Source organism: Acomys russatus, chromosome 13, assembly GCF_903995435.1.
Source record: "Acomys russatus chromosome 13, mAcoRus1.1, whole genome shotgun sequence".
Lineage (NCBI taxonomy): Eukaryota > Metazoa > Chordata > Mammalia > Rodentia > Muridae > Acomys > Acomys russatus.
Genome location: NC_067149.1, coordinates 40,783,184 through 40,799,210, shown reverse-complemented (window position 1 = coordinate 40,799,210; position 16,027 = coordinate 40,783,184). Strand labels below are relative to the sequence as shown.

Below are 16,027 nucleotides of genomic sequence, written 5' to 3'. Positions count from 1 at the left end.
TGGGATTAAAGGCGTGCGCCACCACGCCAGCCTATTATTTAATTTTAAGGGTATGTCTTTAGATAGTTTGTTGAAATCCAGTAGTTTGTTGAAGGGAAGGGGAGAGGTCTGGTGACATGGAAACAAGTCGATCTAGTTTGACTGAAGGCTGGGAGAACTCCCCCGTTGCATTAAGAGAAAAGGGAAGATGTAAGGTTACTGAGCAGTTGAAGTTCATTTCTGAATGCATCCTTCAATCTGGTAGTATAAAAAGTAGGCTTCTGAAAGATTACAAAATACTGTCTATTGTAAAGTCCTCATCTTTTGTTTTTTTCTGGAGATAGGGTTTCCCTGTGTAGTCCTGGCTGTCCTGGACTCACTTTGTAGATCAGGCTGGCCTTGAATTCATGGCAATCTACTTGCCTCTGCCTCCCGAGTGCTAAGATTAAGGGCCCTGTGGGTCCTCATCTTTCTATAAGGTAACAGAAGTAATAAGTTGGCTGCCACACAAAATGTCTGCAAGTGGGAATTATTAGGTCAACTGTCTGGCTCTTGTGGGGTTGAAAACAGACAAAACATGAGCAGGTGGGTCTCACTTGGAAATGTGGCCTGTTTGCACATCAGCCCATGTGTCTGAGCTCCAGGCAGCACCTAACCGTCTTCCCAGGACCCTGCCAGGGGCCACTACTGCTCCAGGACAGCATCTTCCCACAGAGCATACACTTAGATGCCAATGCCCGCTTGCAGACTGTCTCAAAAGCCATGGAGAAAGGCTAGAGTGACTTTCCTGCTGGGCTAAGCAGAATGTACTTCGGTGGGGTTACCCAATGCTTTCTGGGTCTAACAGTGTCCAAAAAACAAGCTGAAACTGTCAACTGTTGAGTGTTTTAGCACAGGATTGAAATCTTTGGGAATTTGGAATTGGATACTGGAGGATGGGGGTTTAAGGTCAACTGGGCTACAAAGTAAGAGCCTGTCTCAAGGGAAAATAAAATTAGCTGGTAAAGGCCTTGTGCTTTGAGTCTGAGAACTGAAGTTTGGGTCCCCAACACCCACATAAAAAGCCAGGTGTGGCAGTGTACATCTCTAATCCTAGAGTCAGGAGGTAGAAACAGCATATGGCGAGAGCTGACTGCCTGGGGAGCACCATCGAATGGGTCTGCTCCAGCTTCATAACAGGTACTTTTAGTCTTTTTCCTCCTTGCTTCACAGACCTGACAAGTAGAGGAAATCATCTAGGACTTGGCAATCCATTGACTAAATAGGCTTGAAAAGTCTTACCTGTTGAAGAATTTCAACCTGTCTCATTCCTAAGGCATGCGGCTAAAATGATCTGGGAGGTGACCCTGATGGAAGCTTAAGGGAGATCCCAGAACTCGGGGAGGGTCAGGCAGAGGGAATGCTATGAGTTTAAGGAGAATCTGGGCTATTGAGCAAGACATTGACTTAAAAAAACAAAATAAAAAACAGGAGTTGCTTCGTATTTCCCAAATGACAAAGCTCCACTCAGATCTTTGCTTTAGCTCAGAGCTGAAGATTATGTCAATGTGCCCACACTGACACAGGTACAAGTCCACATCCGAGGTCAGGACAGATGTTCAGATGTATTTCTCATTCTGTATAAGATACAACGCTGACCTTGAACTCCTGGATCCTCCAGCCTCTACCTTCCGGAGCGCTGAGGTCACAAACATGCACTGCCATATCTGACTCAGGTCCTGGTTCTCTTGCTGTATAACTTGGTCAAGTTATTTAACCACTCTGAACTAAGGTAGTAAGACAGACAGGCAAAAAGATCCATTATGTGGCTTCCCTAACAGTCCTGCTGAGCACATGAACTACACGGTTGGGACTTTTGTCTGCTTTACAGGATGAAATATCCTAAGTCCTAAGACAAAGTACACATTCAATAAGTACTTGGCTAATCACATGACTAAAAGACAGAACAAACAGCAGAATATTATCTGATTTAATCTACTCTGTAAACCGATGATGCAAGCTTGTAGAATAAACTGAGGCCATATACAGGCAGTAAGGGCCAGGATCTGACCTAGGCAGTCTAGCTCTATAGCATGGGGCAGGGGGCTCTGCCATCACATCCATCCCTATCTGAAATCTTCCTTCAGTCAGAAATGATCTAGTTCTCTGGCCTGTTACCCACATTGCCAGGTGTCCCAACAGCCAACTATCCTGCCTTTGCCTGTAAGAGAACAAAAAGGCTCTACAATTTTGCATGAAGTCAGTGACCTAGGGTCAGAGGACAGCAAGCGAGGCTGTGGGCGGGCCTTACCTTGCCTTTGAACAGGATCACTGGGCAGACAAACCGTCCTCTGCACCTGGCCATCTTGCTGCGGTTGATGAGGTCTTGCAGCTTGCTCACCTGCACAGTGCTCTGGAACCTACACACAACCAGAAGGAAGAGGTGAGCCATGCACTTACATGCAAGTGTCTGTTCACAAAGATGCAAAGGAGGTCTACACAAGTACAAGAACCTCTGGAATTCTCTGTGAGACAGGATCTCACTACATAGCTGAGGCAGACCTTGAATTCACTGTGTAATTAGCCTTGCAGCTCAGCTTCTCAAGTGCTGAGATCAGAGACATGCTCCACCATGCCAAGATTTAATCACTAGAAATTTAGTAGATGCCATTATTCCTAAATTTCAGATCACTAATGTGTTGAGTTTTTCGGGAAAAGAAAAAAAAAATCTGCTAATTATAAGTATGGAAATCGAAGTCCCCCTGATTTCAGAGCCTTTCCAATGAACAATAAAACAATAAAAGCCAAATTAAGTTAGCTGGGAGTAGTGGTGCAGGTTTGTAATCTCAGCTCATGCAAAAACCTGAGACAAGAGGACTGCTTGCTATATGCCCAGAGCCAGCCTGGGCTACACAGTGGCTTCAGGCCAGACTGAGTCACAACATGAGATCTTGCTTCAAAACAGGAACCACACAGAAAACCCCCAACCAAAACCAAACAAACGAAAAATCCAAAAGGAAATGAGCTCCAGCAAGCTACAGCAGCACGAGAGAGACAGGGGCAGAAACAGACAGAAAGCGAGCACCAAGAATGCGATGTGTTATATACACTGTATAGCCAGCTGGGCTACCTGATGAGTACCAGGCTTAGTGTGCTATATGTGCTTCTGCACACATACATGCACAGGTAAACATTCACACACATACACCACACATGTGAACATGAGGCAGGAAGGTCCGAGCTGTACAGTGAGCACTGGGAGGAAGGCAAGGGCTCTCCTCAACAGACTGAGCGTCAGGCCAGCCTTATAGAAGCTTAGTCCCTTCCACACCCTGACCCTTCAAATGATCCTCCTGTCACAACACAGCTCCTCAGGGCACATGCGCCTCAACACTGTTTTAGGAGGGTAGGTTAGTGGCACTCATGGACCTGTAGCTTCCTGTTAAGTGAACCCAGATGTAGAGCAGATAATACAAGCACAGCCTTAGGCTAGCGGTGTTCACCTGTTATCTCAGCATTCAGGAGGCAAGGGCAGGAGGATGGCCACAAGTTCAAAGCCAGGCTGATCTACATTTGAGTTCCAGGTCACTGAAGAATCTTGCCTTTAAAAACCAAAATAAGGTTGGGCATGGTGGTACACGCCTTTAATCCCAGCACTCAGGAGGCAGAGACAGACGGATCGATGTGAGTTTGAGGCCAGCTTGGTCTACAAAGTGAGTCCAGGATAGCCAAGGCTACACAGAGAGACCCCGTCTCCAAAACAAACAAACAAACAAACAAACAAACCACAAAAACCACAAAAAAACCCAAGCCAGGCATGGTGGTGCATGCCTTTAGTCCTAGCACTCGGGATAAACTTCTGCGTTGGAGGCCAGCCTGGTCTATAGAGCAAGTTCCAGGGCAGCCAGGGCTGCACAGAGACCTCCAACCACAGCTGCTGTGAGATTAAAAATGCAACAGCCCTGATGATATTTTAAACTCCTTTTACCTTCAATTTCAGAAGCTTCCACTTGATAGTAATTACAATTGCAAGCCATGGTTTAGGGGCACAAGACTTTATATATTTTCCCACAACTACGCAGTGGGAGAGCTGGCATAGTGTTGGATTCCAGTAATTCCAGCACTTGGGAAGTGGAGGTGGGAAATTTAGGAGCTTGAGGGCAGCCTGGGCTGTGTGAGACTCTGTCTCACACAAAAGGCAGCTATGGGTGTTTTTTGTTGGTGTTGTGTGAATGTGTAGTGTTTTGTCTTGGTTTTTGTTTTGAACTAGCTTCCCTACAAACGCCACGTTGGCATTGGCCTCTAACTTGCTGTGTAGTCCAAGTTCTGTCTGAGCTACGGAGTGACGTCATGGTCAGCCTCCAAAATTTAGCAAAACTCAAAATGACATGGGCTAGTGAAGTGGCTCAGCAGGGAAAAGTTCTTGCCAGGCATTCCTGACTTCCTGAGTTCAATCCAAGGACCCCATAGACACAGGGAAGTTTTCCTGTGATCTGTACCTGAATGCCCCACTTCCCACATCACATACAAACACAGCTGCAAATACAACTTAAAAATATAGCTTTGTGATATGGCATTTGCCCACCATGTGTGAGGATCTAGGTTTAATTCCCAGAACCTAAAAATAAAGTGGGGGTGGGGGGTAGGGAGGAGAATGATCATGAAAAACACACAAGAGATTTGGGGCTTGGGGAGGGCTTCTTCCAAGGGAGCCCCTATCACTCTTAATAGCTTTTCTCACTTCCATTTAAATCAGCATTTGCTCTGCCAAAAAACCTAAGAGGTTTAAAAGAAGCACCCCTAAAGTTGTTTTTTTTTTTTTTTTTTTTTAAAGCTGGGCATGGTGTGCTGCATATGCAGCATAGTGGCAAAAATAAAGAGACCTCGGGGTGCAGTGGTGGCATATGACTATAACCCCAGCACTCTGGGAGGCAGAGGCAGGTGGATCTCTGTGAGTTCAAGGCTAAGCTGGTCTACAAAGCCAGGACAGCTAAGGCTACACAGAGAAATCCTGTCTCAAAAAACCCAAAAAACCAAACCAAACCAAACAAACAAATAAAACAAAACAAAAAACCAAGCAGCTGGGCATGGTAGCACACACTATTATTATTATTGTTATTATTAATTTATTTTTATTTCATGTACATTGGCCTGCATGTCTGTGAGTTTCAGATCCCCTGAAACTGAAATCCCCGACAGTTGTGAGCTGCCATGTGGGTGCTGGGAACTGAAACTGAGTCCTTTGGAAGAGCAGCCTGGGCTCTGAACCGCTGAGCCATCTCTCCAGCCCCTTCAGATGTAATTTTTGTTAATGGAATTTTTTGTTTGTTTGTTTGGAGGAAGAAGAAGAACAAGCTTTATGAGCCCAGGGTGTCTTTTTCAAATACCCACAGATAGGACGGCGCTGACTCACTGGCAAATCCTCAACAGAGAAGCTGGATGCTGCTGCAGTCCCTGCCTTAGTTTCTCTGTGATATAAAGGCACTTAGTCCAACAAATGCATCACTAAATTCCAGGAATATCAACCAGAGCATATAGCGTGGCTCCCGGTGCCCAGCTTCCCAACTGCCTGGTCACATGCCCCTTTTTCAGCCTTGCCAGCACTGTCTGCTGCACTGGCCTCAGCAGCTCCCTCTGGACTCAATCCCAGAAGATGGGAAGCCAAGGGAGGTGAGTCAGGAGGTCAAGCCTTAACTACACTGAGCTTACAGCTAGCCTGGGCTATATGAGACCCTATCTCAAAATCAAATGGAAAAGCAGGGCAGTGGGAAGGCTGCTTGGTGGTTAAAAGCACTTACTGCACAAATGGCTTTGGGGCCTGTTTGGACTCTAGCACCCTAACAAGCTGCGCATGATTTTTTTGTTGTTGTTGTTGTTGCCACTGCGTCAGGCTGCTGGGCATGATTCATATGACCATGTAACCCCAGAATTGTTGGAGGCAGAGCAGGAGGACTGATGGGGCTTGCTGGCTGCTAGCTGAGCTGGAAAATGAGAGCTCTTATCCAGGGAGAGACCTTTCTTGAAAGGAATAAGGCAGCTAGATGAGCACAGTGTTCTCTGGCCTTCATGCTTGGGCACAAGTACAGGCACTGCTCCCAACCTGTGCCTACACCACACACACACACACACACACACACACACACACACACACACACAGCCATCCTACACCCCCACCCTCCCCACTTCACCCCCACACCTTCTACACCCCCCCACCCCCCCACCATTCACCACACCCCCACCCACCCTACACCACTACACCACACACCCCCCACCCTACACTACACACACACCCTACCCTACACCCCAACACACCCCTCCCCACTCCACACCATATACTCCCATACACACACACTACACCCCCCCACTACACTCCCCGACACCACATCCCCATACTACACACACACACACACACACACACACACACACAGCCATCCTATACCCCCACATACCCTACACCACACACCACACACATGCACACACACTACACCCCTGCATTACACTCCCCGACACCACACCCCCATACTACATGCACACACATCACCCCACATACAGCCTCCATACCATACCCCCCCACTACACCACACATGCACATATACTACCCCCCCCACATTTATTGCACCCAGTTTTTTTAGGTCAGAAAAACAGAACTGAGCATTGGAATGCACACTCGTAACCCTAGGATTTAAGAGGTGGACACAGGAGGGTCAGGAATTCAAGGTCATCTTGACTCAATATACAACCCAAGGCCAGCTTGGGCTATGTGATATCTTGTCTCAAAACCTAAAAGCAAAACAAAAACCTTGCATCTGATTGTCCTAGGTTGAGTTCTTGCATTCAATAAGTTCTCCTAAAAACCAGCACAGAAGGCTGAAGCAGAAGTTCCAGGCCAGCCTGTGCTACATAGTGTGAGACTCTGTCTTATAAAATATGCCACTGCGTCCATCACTAACAGAGATGGCCCCAGCACTGAGCTCTGAACTGATTTCTCTGTTGTTGCTACTCAGACAAGTCTCACTATGTATTTCAAGCTGGCCTCAGGCTCAAAATCTTGCCTCAGCTTCCAACGACTGGGATTATGCCTGGATTCGGAGTTCTTTCAGTGTAAGCGCATTCATTTCCTATTAGGCTAGATCATGGCTTATCTGTCTGGCCACTACTCAAAGAATCAATTCCTTTTCTACTTTATCACTAGTTCCTGTTTTTTTACCAGTCACTTGCCAGTGAACTGTCTGGCCCACGACCATGCCTGAATTATCACTGTAAGCTTACACATTTGTGAGATTTCCTTTGCTATTTATTTGCTGCTGGGGACTAAATTCAGGGCCTGTCTCTGGGTAAATGTCTAGCCCCCTCTTTTGGTGTTATTTGGATTATTTAGTCTTCATTAACATGATTTGCTCACAAAACTATTTCTAAAGCATGGTGTGGTAATAAATGACCACAATCCTATTACTCTCGAGGCCGAGGCAGAAAGACTGAGTGTATAGGGGGACCAACCAACCTAGTTTAAAAATCTTGTACAGGTTTAGGAAAGAAGTTTATCAGAACTGATGTGGCAACAATATTTTCTGTTGCTTTTTTTTTTTTTTTTTTTTTTTTTAATTGCTGGGGTTCTGTTTTTGTCTTTGGTTTTTCACAACAGAGTTTGTTTAGTCCTGGCTGTCCTGGAACTCACTCTGTAGACCAGGTTGACCTCAAGCTCAGACCACCTGCCCCTGCCTCCTGAGTGCTGGGATTAAAACTGTGTACCAACGCCACCTGGCCTTGTGTGTAGTCTTTTTAAAGGATTTTTAAAATTTATTTTGGGGGGAAGGAAAAGAAGGGGAAGAGAAATAAATATGAACATGCAGGCATATATGATGGCATGTGAAGGTCACAGGACAATTTTGAAGAGGTGGTTCTCGCTGTTTCTGCGCCCCCAACCCCCACCTCCTGACAGTGCCTCTCTGTGTAGTACTGGATTTACTCTGTAGACTAGGCTGGCCTCAAACTCATAGAGATCCACCTGCCTCTGCCTCTTGAGTGTTGGGATTACAGGCGTGTGCCACCACACCCCACTGTTGCCTTATTTTTGCCACTACACTGCATAATTTAGATTCTGGTTAATTTCTCTTGTCTTCACTCCCTATTAAAGTGTCCACATCTGGCTTTTTGACGTGAGTTCAAGGGACTGAATTCAGTTGTCAGGATTGTAAGAGAAGTGCTCTCTCCCTCTCAGACATCTCACTGGCCCTTGATTTTTTTTTTTTTTTTTTTTTTTTTGAGACGATCTCACATTATGGCCCAGGCTGGCCTGTAACTCACAAGCAATCCTATTTAAGTCTCCAGAGTAAGCAGTATCCCTAGTTAGAGTCCAGTTTTAATCACCATTTCCTTCTACCCTGCCTCTACTACCCCCTAACTCGGGCTCTTTATAGACTTCCACTGCTTATTTACACCCACCAGGTTGAGGATGAGGATTTTACCAATGAGGCTTCACCTGCTGGAGTCTTGGGGTCCACCACAGAGGCAGCTCAGCAAACACTCAGAGAAAACCCTCTGTCTTTCCTGGGCAGAGGATGGGCAGAATTGGGGCGGGGGGGGGGGGGGGTGTTAACTAGACCAAGCCACTTCCTAAATCTAGTTATATCCTGCTTAACTTAGTCTCATTAATGCTTAAGCATGCAGTCATATTTCTTCCTATCCAACTAGACTCAAACTCTCTTCCCTTCAACAAATAGTCATTGCCAAGTAAAAGTCACTTCAATATAATGTAATGACCATACAAGAAGTGAAAAGTAACTACAAACTCTAAAGCAGGGTCCACCTACACATCCCTGTAATTCTAGCTATATAAGACAAGAAGACTAAATTCAAAGTCAGCCTGAACAACTTAGCCAAGATCCCATCTCAAAAAAAAGGGAAGCTTGGCAGTGGTGGTGCACGCCTTTAATCCAAGCATTAGGGAGGCAGACGCAGGCAGATCTGTTAGTTCAAGGCCAACCTGGTCTATAGGAGTTCCAGGACAGCCAGGACTACACAGAGAAACCTTGTCTGAAAAAAAAAAAAAAAAAAAAAAACAACAACAACAACAACAAAAGAAAAAAGGGAGCTGGAGAGATGGGTCCACGATAAACAGCATGTATTGCTCTTCCAGAAGACATAAGTCCAGTTCCCAGATCCGTACTAGTTCACAGCCACCTGGAACCTCAGCTCCAGCAGGGGCAGAATGTCTCTGGCCTTCATTGGCACCTGCACTTAGGTGTGTGTCCGTGTCCATACACACACACACACACACACACACACACACACACACACACACACACACACACACACACGTTAACAAAACTCTTCTAGGGTTGCATAGTGTTCTTTTCCTGAAAGTGAGACCTTCATGGACAAAGTGGCAGTAATGAAAGGGCAGACAGATGGACAGAGGGGACTCCTCTGCTTACTGGCTCTTGGGTAAAGGGAAATTGCCTTTCTGGGCTTCAGCTTTTCCCTCTGTAGAATAAGGGTGACATTATATTTTTCATAGGATGCAAGTAAGCTGGTATGTGAAATCCTAACTCAAGACAATCAGAGGGCAATCAAGAAACAATTTCTCCCCTTCCCCCTCAACACAGGATCTCATATAGTCCAGGCTTGTATCAGACTTAGCGTGTAGCCAAGAATGACGTAGTCAGTTCTCTGTTGCTACCATGTAGGTCTTGGGCATCAGATTCCGGTCCCCAGGCTTAGCAGTCATTGTGTTTATCCAATGAGCCATCTAACCAGCCCTAGCCCCCACCCTGGAACTTCTGACACCCTTCCTCCACCCTCCAAAGCCCTGGCATTACAATCATGTGTCTCAATAGCCCGTTTATGTGCTACTAGGGATTTAACCGAGGGGCTTCATAAATGCTAAAAAACCAAGTACTCCAACAACTGAGCTCTATCAGCCCCTGGAAATTCTTCTCTTTAATGCTAGAACGAATAGGAATTGACCATGTTTCTTTCCAACCATACCTGAGAGCTTATTACAAAATGCTGAATGTTGGCCCCACCTCTGAGGCCGTGAATCAGATTCTGCAATAACAAGATCTCATGGTGGCTGTCACTCATACCTGAAGGCTATCAGAGGACAGAGGTTAAGTGCCAGACAGCACTACAAGAGTGGAAAAGGGCAAAAAAAAGGGGGGGGGGGCTATTTAGAAACAGTAATTTGGGCAAGGCATGGTGGACACTTCTAACTCTACCACTTGGGTGATGTAAGCAGAAGGTTCATGAGTTCAAGGCCAGTCTTGTTACATAGATGACAATGTTGTTAAGGAGAGACTGAGAGAACAAGTGAAAGACAGATACAGACTGACTGACTGTAGGTAAAGGGCTATAAAAGGCCAAGCCTCTCTACCCTTGGCAAGGAAGTTAGAGAACTCAGAAAGGCGGCGTAGCAAAGCCAGCCCTTTAGACCTGGAGGTGCCTGGGGGAGGGTGTGATACCAGCTCTGCAATCTTCAGAGAAGAATAATTTACTAATTTTTCAAAGGTATCAGAAGATGGGCACTCTTCTAGATATCCTTTCACACATGAGGAAACAAAGGCTTCAGTCTTAAATCCTCTGGCCACACCGTTCATCTGCATGTAACCCATCTCTCCCCACAGCTGGCTACAGAATGTAAGACATCTAGGAAGCCTTGAGAATGCAGAGTGAGGAAACTGGTTTAGACGGCCCAAGAGGGGATCCTGGCAGCTATACTCGTCATCAGTGCACAGGCGCTATTGATGAAAAACACTAACACCCATGCATGTTCCAGAAGTCCACACTCCTTGGTGATGATCAAGAAGCTCCACCGAGTTGGGCAGGCTGGCTCACATCTGTAATCTCAACACTGGGGAGGCTGAGGCAGGGAGGTGGGATAAAGGCCAGCCAGTACTCTAATGCGAAACCTTGTCTCAAAGCAAACAAAAAACAAAACCCAACGAACATGAGAAAGAAAGAAATGAAAGGGAAAGGAAGGAAGAAAAGGGTGAAGGGAAGGAAGGAGGCGAAGGGAAGGAAAAGTCAGGGAAAAGAAAAAAGAGGAAAAAGCCTATTCAAAAGTTGACCCTAAGAACTGTGGGGAAAGCCAGGCATGGTGGTGTATACTTTTATTCCCAACACTTGGGAGGCAGATATTTGTGTGGATATTTGTGAGTTTGAGGCCAGCCTGGTCTACTGAGCAAGTCCAGGGCAGCCAGGGATACACAGAGAAACCCTGTCTCAAAAAAACAGAAAAATAAACAAACAACAAAACAGAAAAACCAATCAAACAAAAAACAAAAACAGCTTTGGGTAAACACTGCTGCTCCTCCCAAATCCTGCTGCACAGGCTCTCTATCAACAAGTCATCTCAAACACCCCACCAGAGAGGATTAACAGCCTCTGTTTTTCCCACAGTAGCACTTATCAACCCTTTCTACACAGATGAATTACTTAGGCATCTTAGGATGCTGTGATTTTGGCCCATGGCTCTACAGCCCAAAAGTCCATGCTTCTCCCAAGGTCTTGGACTAATGGCCTGGCCTTGCTTTGAACAACAGGAGCTACCCATCACCCTTCATCCACAGGGCAAAGGTTACATAGCGGCTCTTGGAACATCTTTAAGATAAACAGCAAGCAGGGAACTTAAAGGAAGAACCAGGAACAAACGTGGAACCTCAGAGTTGTGAATTATTATCCAAGCCAAAGGACCACTCCCCTTTACAGACTACTTAATGAGATGCTCCTCTATCAAGTCTGCGCTGCCGTGAGCTGAAGTCTGGGTAAGACCTCAGTATACACGGCAGCTCTTATTTTTAATTCTTATAATAAACCCATCAGAGCCAGTGTGGTGGCACTGGCGGCACATGCCTTTTATACCAGTACTCAGAAGGCAGAGGAAGGCAGATTGCTGTGAGTTCGAGGCCAGCCTGGACTATAAAGTGAGTCTAGGACAGTTAAGGATACACGGAGAAACCCTGTCTCGAAAAGAAGGAGGAGGAGGAGAAGGAGGAGGAGGAGAAGAAGAAACACATCAGGCTTGTATTAGCACCAATTATCACCAGGACTAAACTAGCCACTTTTCTAGAATTATAATTAGTCCTTGCAAGCCTTAATTATGATGAGGCTGGGAATTACTAATGAAATACTAAGGACAAAGAGAACAAATAACTTGCCTAGGGTTAGTTTCACAGTCAGAAAATGAACAGCCAGGATGTTAACTCAAGCAGTGTGACTTTAGACGTAGGTTCTTACTTTTTTTATTTTTATCTTATATACATTTGTGTTTGCCTGCATCACGTCTGTGTGAGGGTGTCAGATCTTTGAGTTACACACAGCTGTGAATTTCCATGTGGGTGCTGGGAATTGAACCCGGGTCCTCTGGAAGAACAGTCAGTACTCTTAACCGCTGAGCCATCTCTCCAGCCCCCAGACCTAGGTTCTTAAGAGATATACAAGGTAAACACTGTCTTGAAAGCTGGGCATGGTGGCACAAGCCTTTAATCCCAGCACTTGGGTGGTGGAGGCAGGAGGATCAGAAGTTAAAGATCATTCCTCTGGCTACATAGTGAGCTAACCTGGGCTACATGATACCCTACCTCACTAAAATAGTCTGTCTTTATGTCATCATTGCTTCTAACTACATCTACTAAAGACAAAGACGGCACTGAAGCTGTTCAGAGAAGTGAAGTATGTCTGTTGTCTTAGGTCAATGAAGTTGAACAGGAGTGAAAGAGAAATCCAGGGCCATGACTCTCCACTTCCCATTCTCTGTGGCACCACCTTGCCAGTCAAATTCAAACCCCTGAGTAAATAAAGATGCCAGGGACTCAACACCACCTGGAGAAAGTGAGCAAGCCCTGCCCAGTTTCCTGACCCTGGGGATGAGCCTGAGGTCTGCCAGACATGCACACCATGGTCACAGGATGCTCACGTGTCTTTCTCTTTCTCAGAACTCTCATACTCCAGGAACACGATGTGGCGCGGGTAGTGGCCGCAGATGTCACCATTCACGTTTGGGATCACGCTGAAACAGTAGTCGCGACCAAACAGCTCCAGACATCTCTTCTCAATGCGTTCAACCTGCACAGAGAAGGAGACTTGAGCACGAAGAGGACTCTTGGGTTCTGAGGTCATGAGAATTAAGTGGCCCATGACAGGAAGAGGCCCCGGGAAGTAAGTGACAAGCACTTTTATGATTATCACTCAGTGTTGTAAAGAAACACTGGGCCATAGAGTCTGCTGTGTCAACTCACATGTGGTCAGAACGGCACTTAAACCCGTCATGCACACTGCATGTAAGACTGTATGTAGTTAACACTGGAGAGTCTCTACCATCCATAAGATGTAAGAATTCTTTCTAGATGTAGTGGCACATGCCTGTTACCCCAGCACTTTGAAGGCTGAGGCTGGAGGGTTAAGAATTCAAAGCCAGGCTGAGCTACATAGTGAGACCTTGTCTCAAAAACCGAAACAATATCGCTTGCTTAGGTTACTATAATACATTATGCTCCTTTTCTTTTTATTATTAACATGTTATGTTCCTTTGACACCAGATTCTTTCCTGCTCTATAGCCCCAGCCTAACATTTGAAGCTCCCGTCAGCCAGGCATGGTGGTGCCACCTGCAATCCTAGCACATGGGGACGCTGAGGCAGAAGAATACCTAGTTTAAAGTCAGTCTAGGATATATATATATATCTCAAGACCATGTCTCAACAACTCCTACAAAAATAAAGCAGCTCTAGTCAGCAAAATCAATAAAAGCTGCAGACAGCTGCCTCCTTACATACCATCTGCTTGTAGAGCTGAAGGGAAGACTCTCTCTCTCTATCTCTCTCTCTCTCTCTCTCTCTCCCTCTCTCTCTCAAATGACTCCTTTGGTTCTCAGTTCAGCGCAAAGCCCACAAGTAGAAAAGCTTACAACCCGAAACACAGCAAAAACTCTGCAGGAGAGCACGAAGCCTGCAGCAGTACTGAGACCAGCTGTGGTGAAAGTAAGGTTTAACTTGTAAAACCCTAATCTTCCAGGATATTAAGAAGGAACTGGGATCCATCAAAATCAGGTACCTCCTGTAACCACTCAAAAGAGTCCCCTTAAAGTCAGGTGTGGGGGCTCATGCCTATAGGCAGCACATGGGCGACTAAGGCAGGAGGATCATTAGTCACAAGCCATGCTGGGATACATAATGACTGTGAGGCCAAGCCAGGCGCCACAGAGTAAGACCATATCTCAGAACAGGCAAGATTGGCGAGGTAGCCCAGCTGGCAGAGTACTTACCTTGTGCGCATAAAAACCAGTATGGAATCTCCAGCGCCACATAAACCAAGCACGAGGGTGCAAATCTCTAACCCTATCGCTCGAGAAGTGGAGCCAGGAGGGATTAGGAGTGCATGACTGGCCTTGGTTTGGATACACACCTAATTTAAGGCCTTATCTGAACAAACACATTACCAATTCTAGGGTCTGCCTCCCCAGAAATTGTGATTTAAGAGAATCCTAGGCGTGAAATCTTGGTGTTTGACAGGTGCCCCATTGATGCCAGTTATAATCTGAAGGGTACTTGGTTATCTAATACATCGTCATTACTGGCCCTTCCCAGGTTACCTCAGAGACTAGCAGAAGATGCCACCTCCAGCATGTCCCGGCCCCTAGGTTAACCTCGGAGCCAAAGCATTTTCCTGGCCCAGGATAGACAAACCCCACTGAGTGAATGTAACGCTAGAGCTGCCACACTGGGAATGAGAGAGGGTAGGGTCTACCAGTGCCGAGCTGAGTTTGTCTCAACCAGACCAGAAGCTTTCCATGCCTGGTGATTAGGGCTGAGGGAACTTCCCGGGGGTTAGAGAGGACCACGACAACGACAGAGGCTTCTGATAAAAAGGAACAGAAAGGGAGTGTGGGTTGTCTTCTTGCTCTACAGGAAAGGAAAGGGAAGGGCCTAACTCATGCTGGCACCTTATAAGGAGGCGACACACACAGCTGCACTCCGGGCTCCATAACGCCCCACTACTCCAGGCTTCTACTCTTGACTTCTGGTCTAAAGAAGTCTCTTCCCCATTTTACTTACGATTTTAGGTTTTTGGTTTGTTTGTTTTTCTTAAACCTGTTGGCAACCCCTCCTAGGCTCCTGAAGGGTAGCAATCTTCTCTAATTCCTACTGTCTAACCTTTGCACCTGGCCCGCAGCTCCGACCCCTGACCTCCAAATCCCTTGTCTAAATCAAGCTCCCCCCCCCCCCAAAAAGGAGCCTTGGTCCTCCCATGTGGTGTTAAGCCGGATCCTTATTCTCCTAGTGCACATCCTGGATAAGTTCCTCTCCAGTGCCTCCCCAGGGAGGTTCCCTTCCCGCTCTCCTCCCATCCCTAACCACAGTCTTCCTTCAGTAACTCAGGCCAGGGACCAGTTCCAGGTCTTTGCACCTCTGGGGCTCACCTTAGAGCCGCTCGTCCCCCCGCAGTCCTTGGCCCGATACTGAGTCCGGGAGAACTCCTCCAGCAGCTCCCACAGTCCAGGCTCCTGAGGCGGCGGGTTGCCCGAAGAGGCGGTGGACCCCGCCGAGGCGGTGGCGGCGGCCCGAGCGCCCGCCATGCACAGCCTCGTGTTCCCTCAGGGCGCCTTCACCCGGCCCATGACACCTGAGGCTCGGACTCCAGCTCTAAAACCTCCTGAACCGACTCAGCCGCCGCCTTCTCCTTCCACTTCCGGCCCCGCCCCACCCCTCCGGATGTTTACTCCTGCCGCGGCCAATCAGAGCTCGGGGTTCGTGCCCGGCCTACAGGTCCCGGGCCCACCCCTGACGCGGAGGGATCCAAGTGGTCTCACGGCGGGGGCCGGCGCTCCGCCCAAGGGGTTTCCCCGGGGGAAGCCGGGCTAAACCAAGGTGGCTGCCGGTGGGGGGACAGACGGCGGGAACCATTGGAGAGAATCATAGGAGGAAGGAACCAACGGAGATTTGAGTTAGTGCTGGCAGACAGAATGACGGGAGCTGCAAATATTAAACAGCGTCTCAAATGGCACTCGTCTTTCACTGCTCCTCTAGAGTCCCTGCCAATATAGCGTGGTCTATCAGCATCCTATTATTGAGGAA

The 16,027-nt window shown here is 47.1% G+C and overlaps 1 protein-coding gene across 6 annotated transcripts in view; it reads right to left on the bottom strand.

Moving 5' to 3' along the window:
- The window catches only part of Mtmr14 (myotubularin related protein 14), a 44,384-nt gene extending 28,737 nt beyond the window's left edge, over window positions 1-15,647 (bottom strand). For 4 of the 6 annotated variants that reach the window (XM_051155055.1, XM_051155058.1, XM_051155054.1 and 1 more), the window contains exons 1-3: window positions 15,373-15,647; window positions 12,872-13,020; window positions 2,270-2,378 (exon numbers count right to left, since the gene is read on the bottom strand). In XM_051155055.1, the coding sequence (XP_051011012.1) occupies window positions 2,270-2,378; window positions 12,872-13,020; window positions 15,373-15,528 (414 nt within the window). In that variant the 5' untranslated portion in view covers window positions 15,529-15,647. The remainder of the gene's footprint in view (window positions 1-2,269; window positions 2,379-12,871; window positions 13,021-15,372) is intronic. The other 2 variants (XM_051155053.1, XM_051155056.1) reach the window with 1 other exon arrangement.
- Window positions 15,648-16,027: the final 380 nt, after the last annotated feature.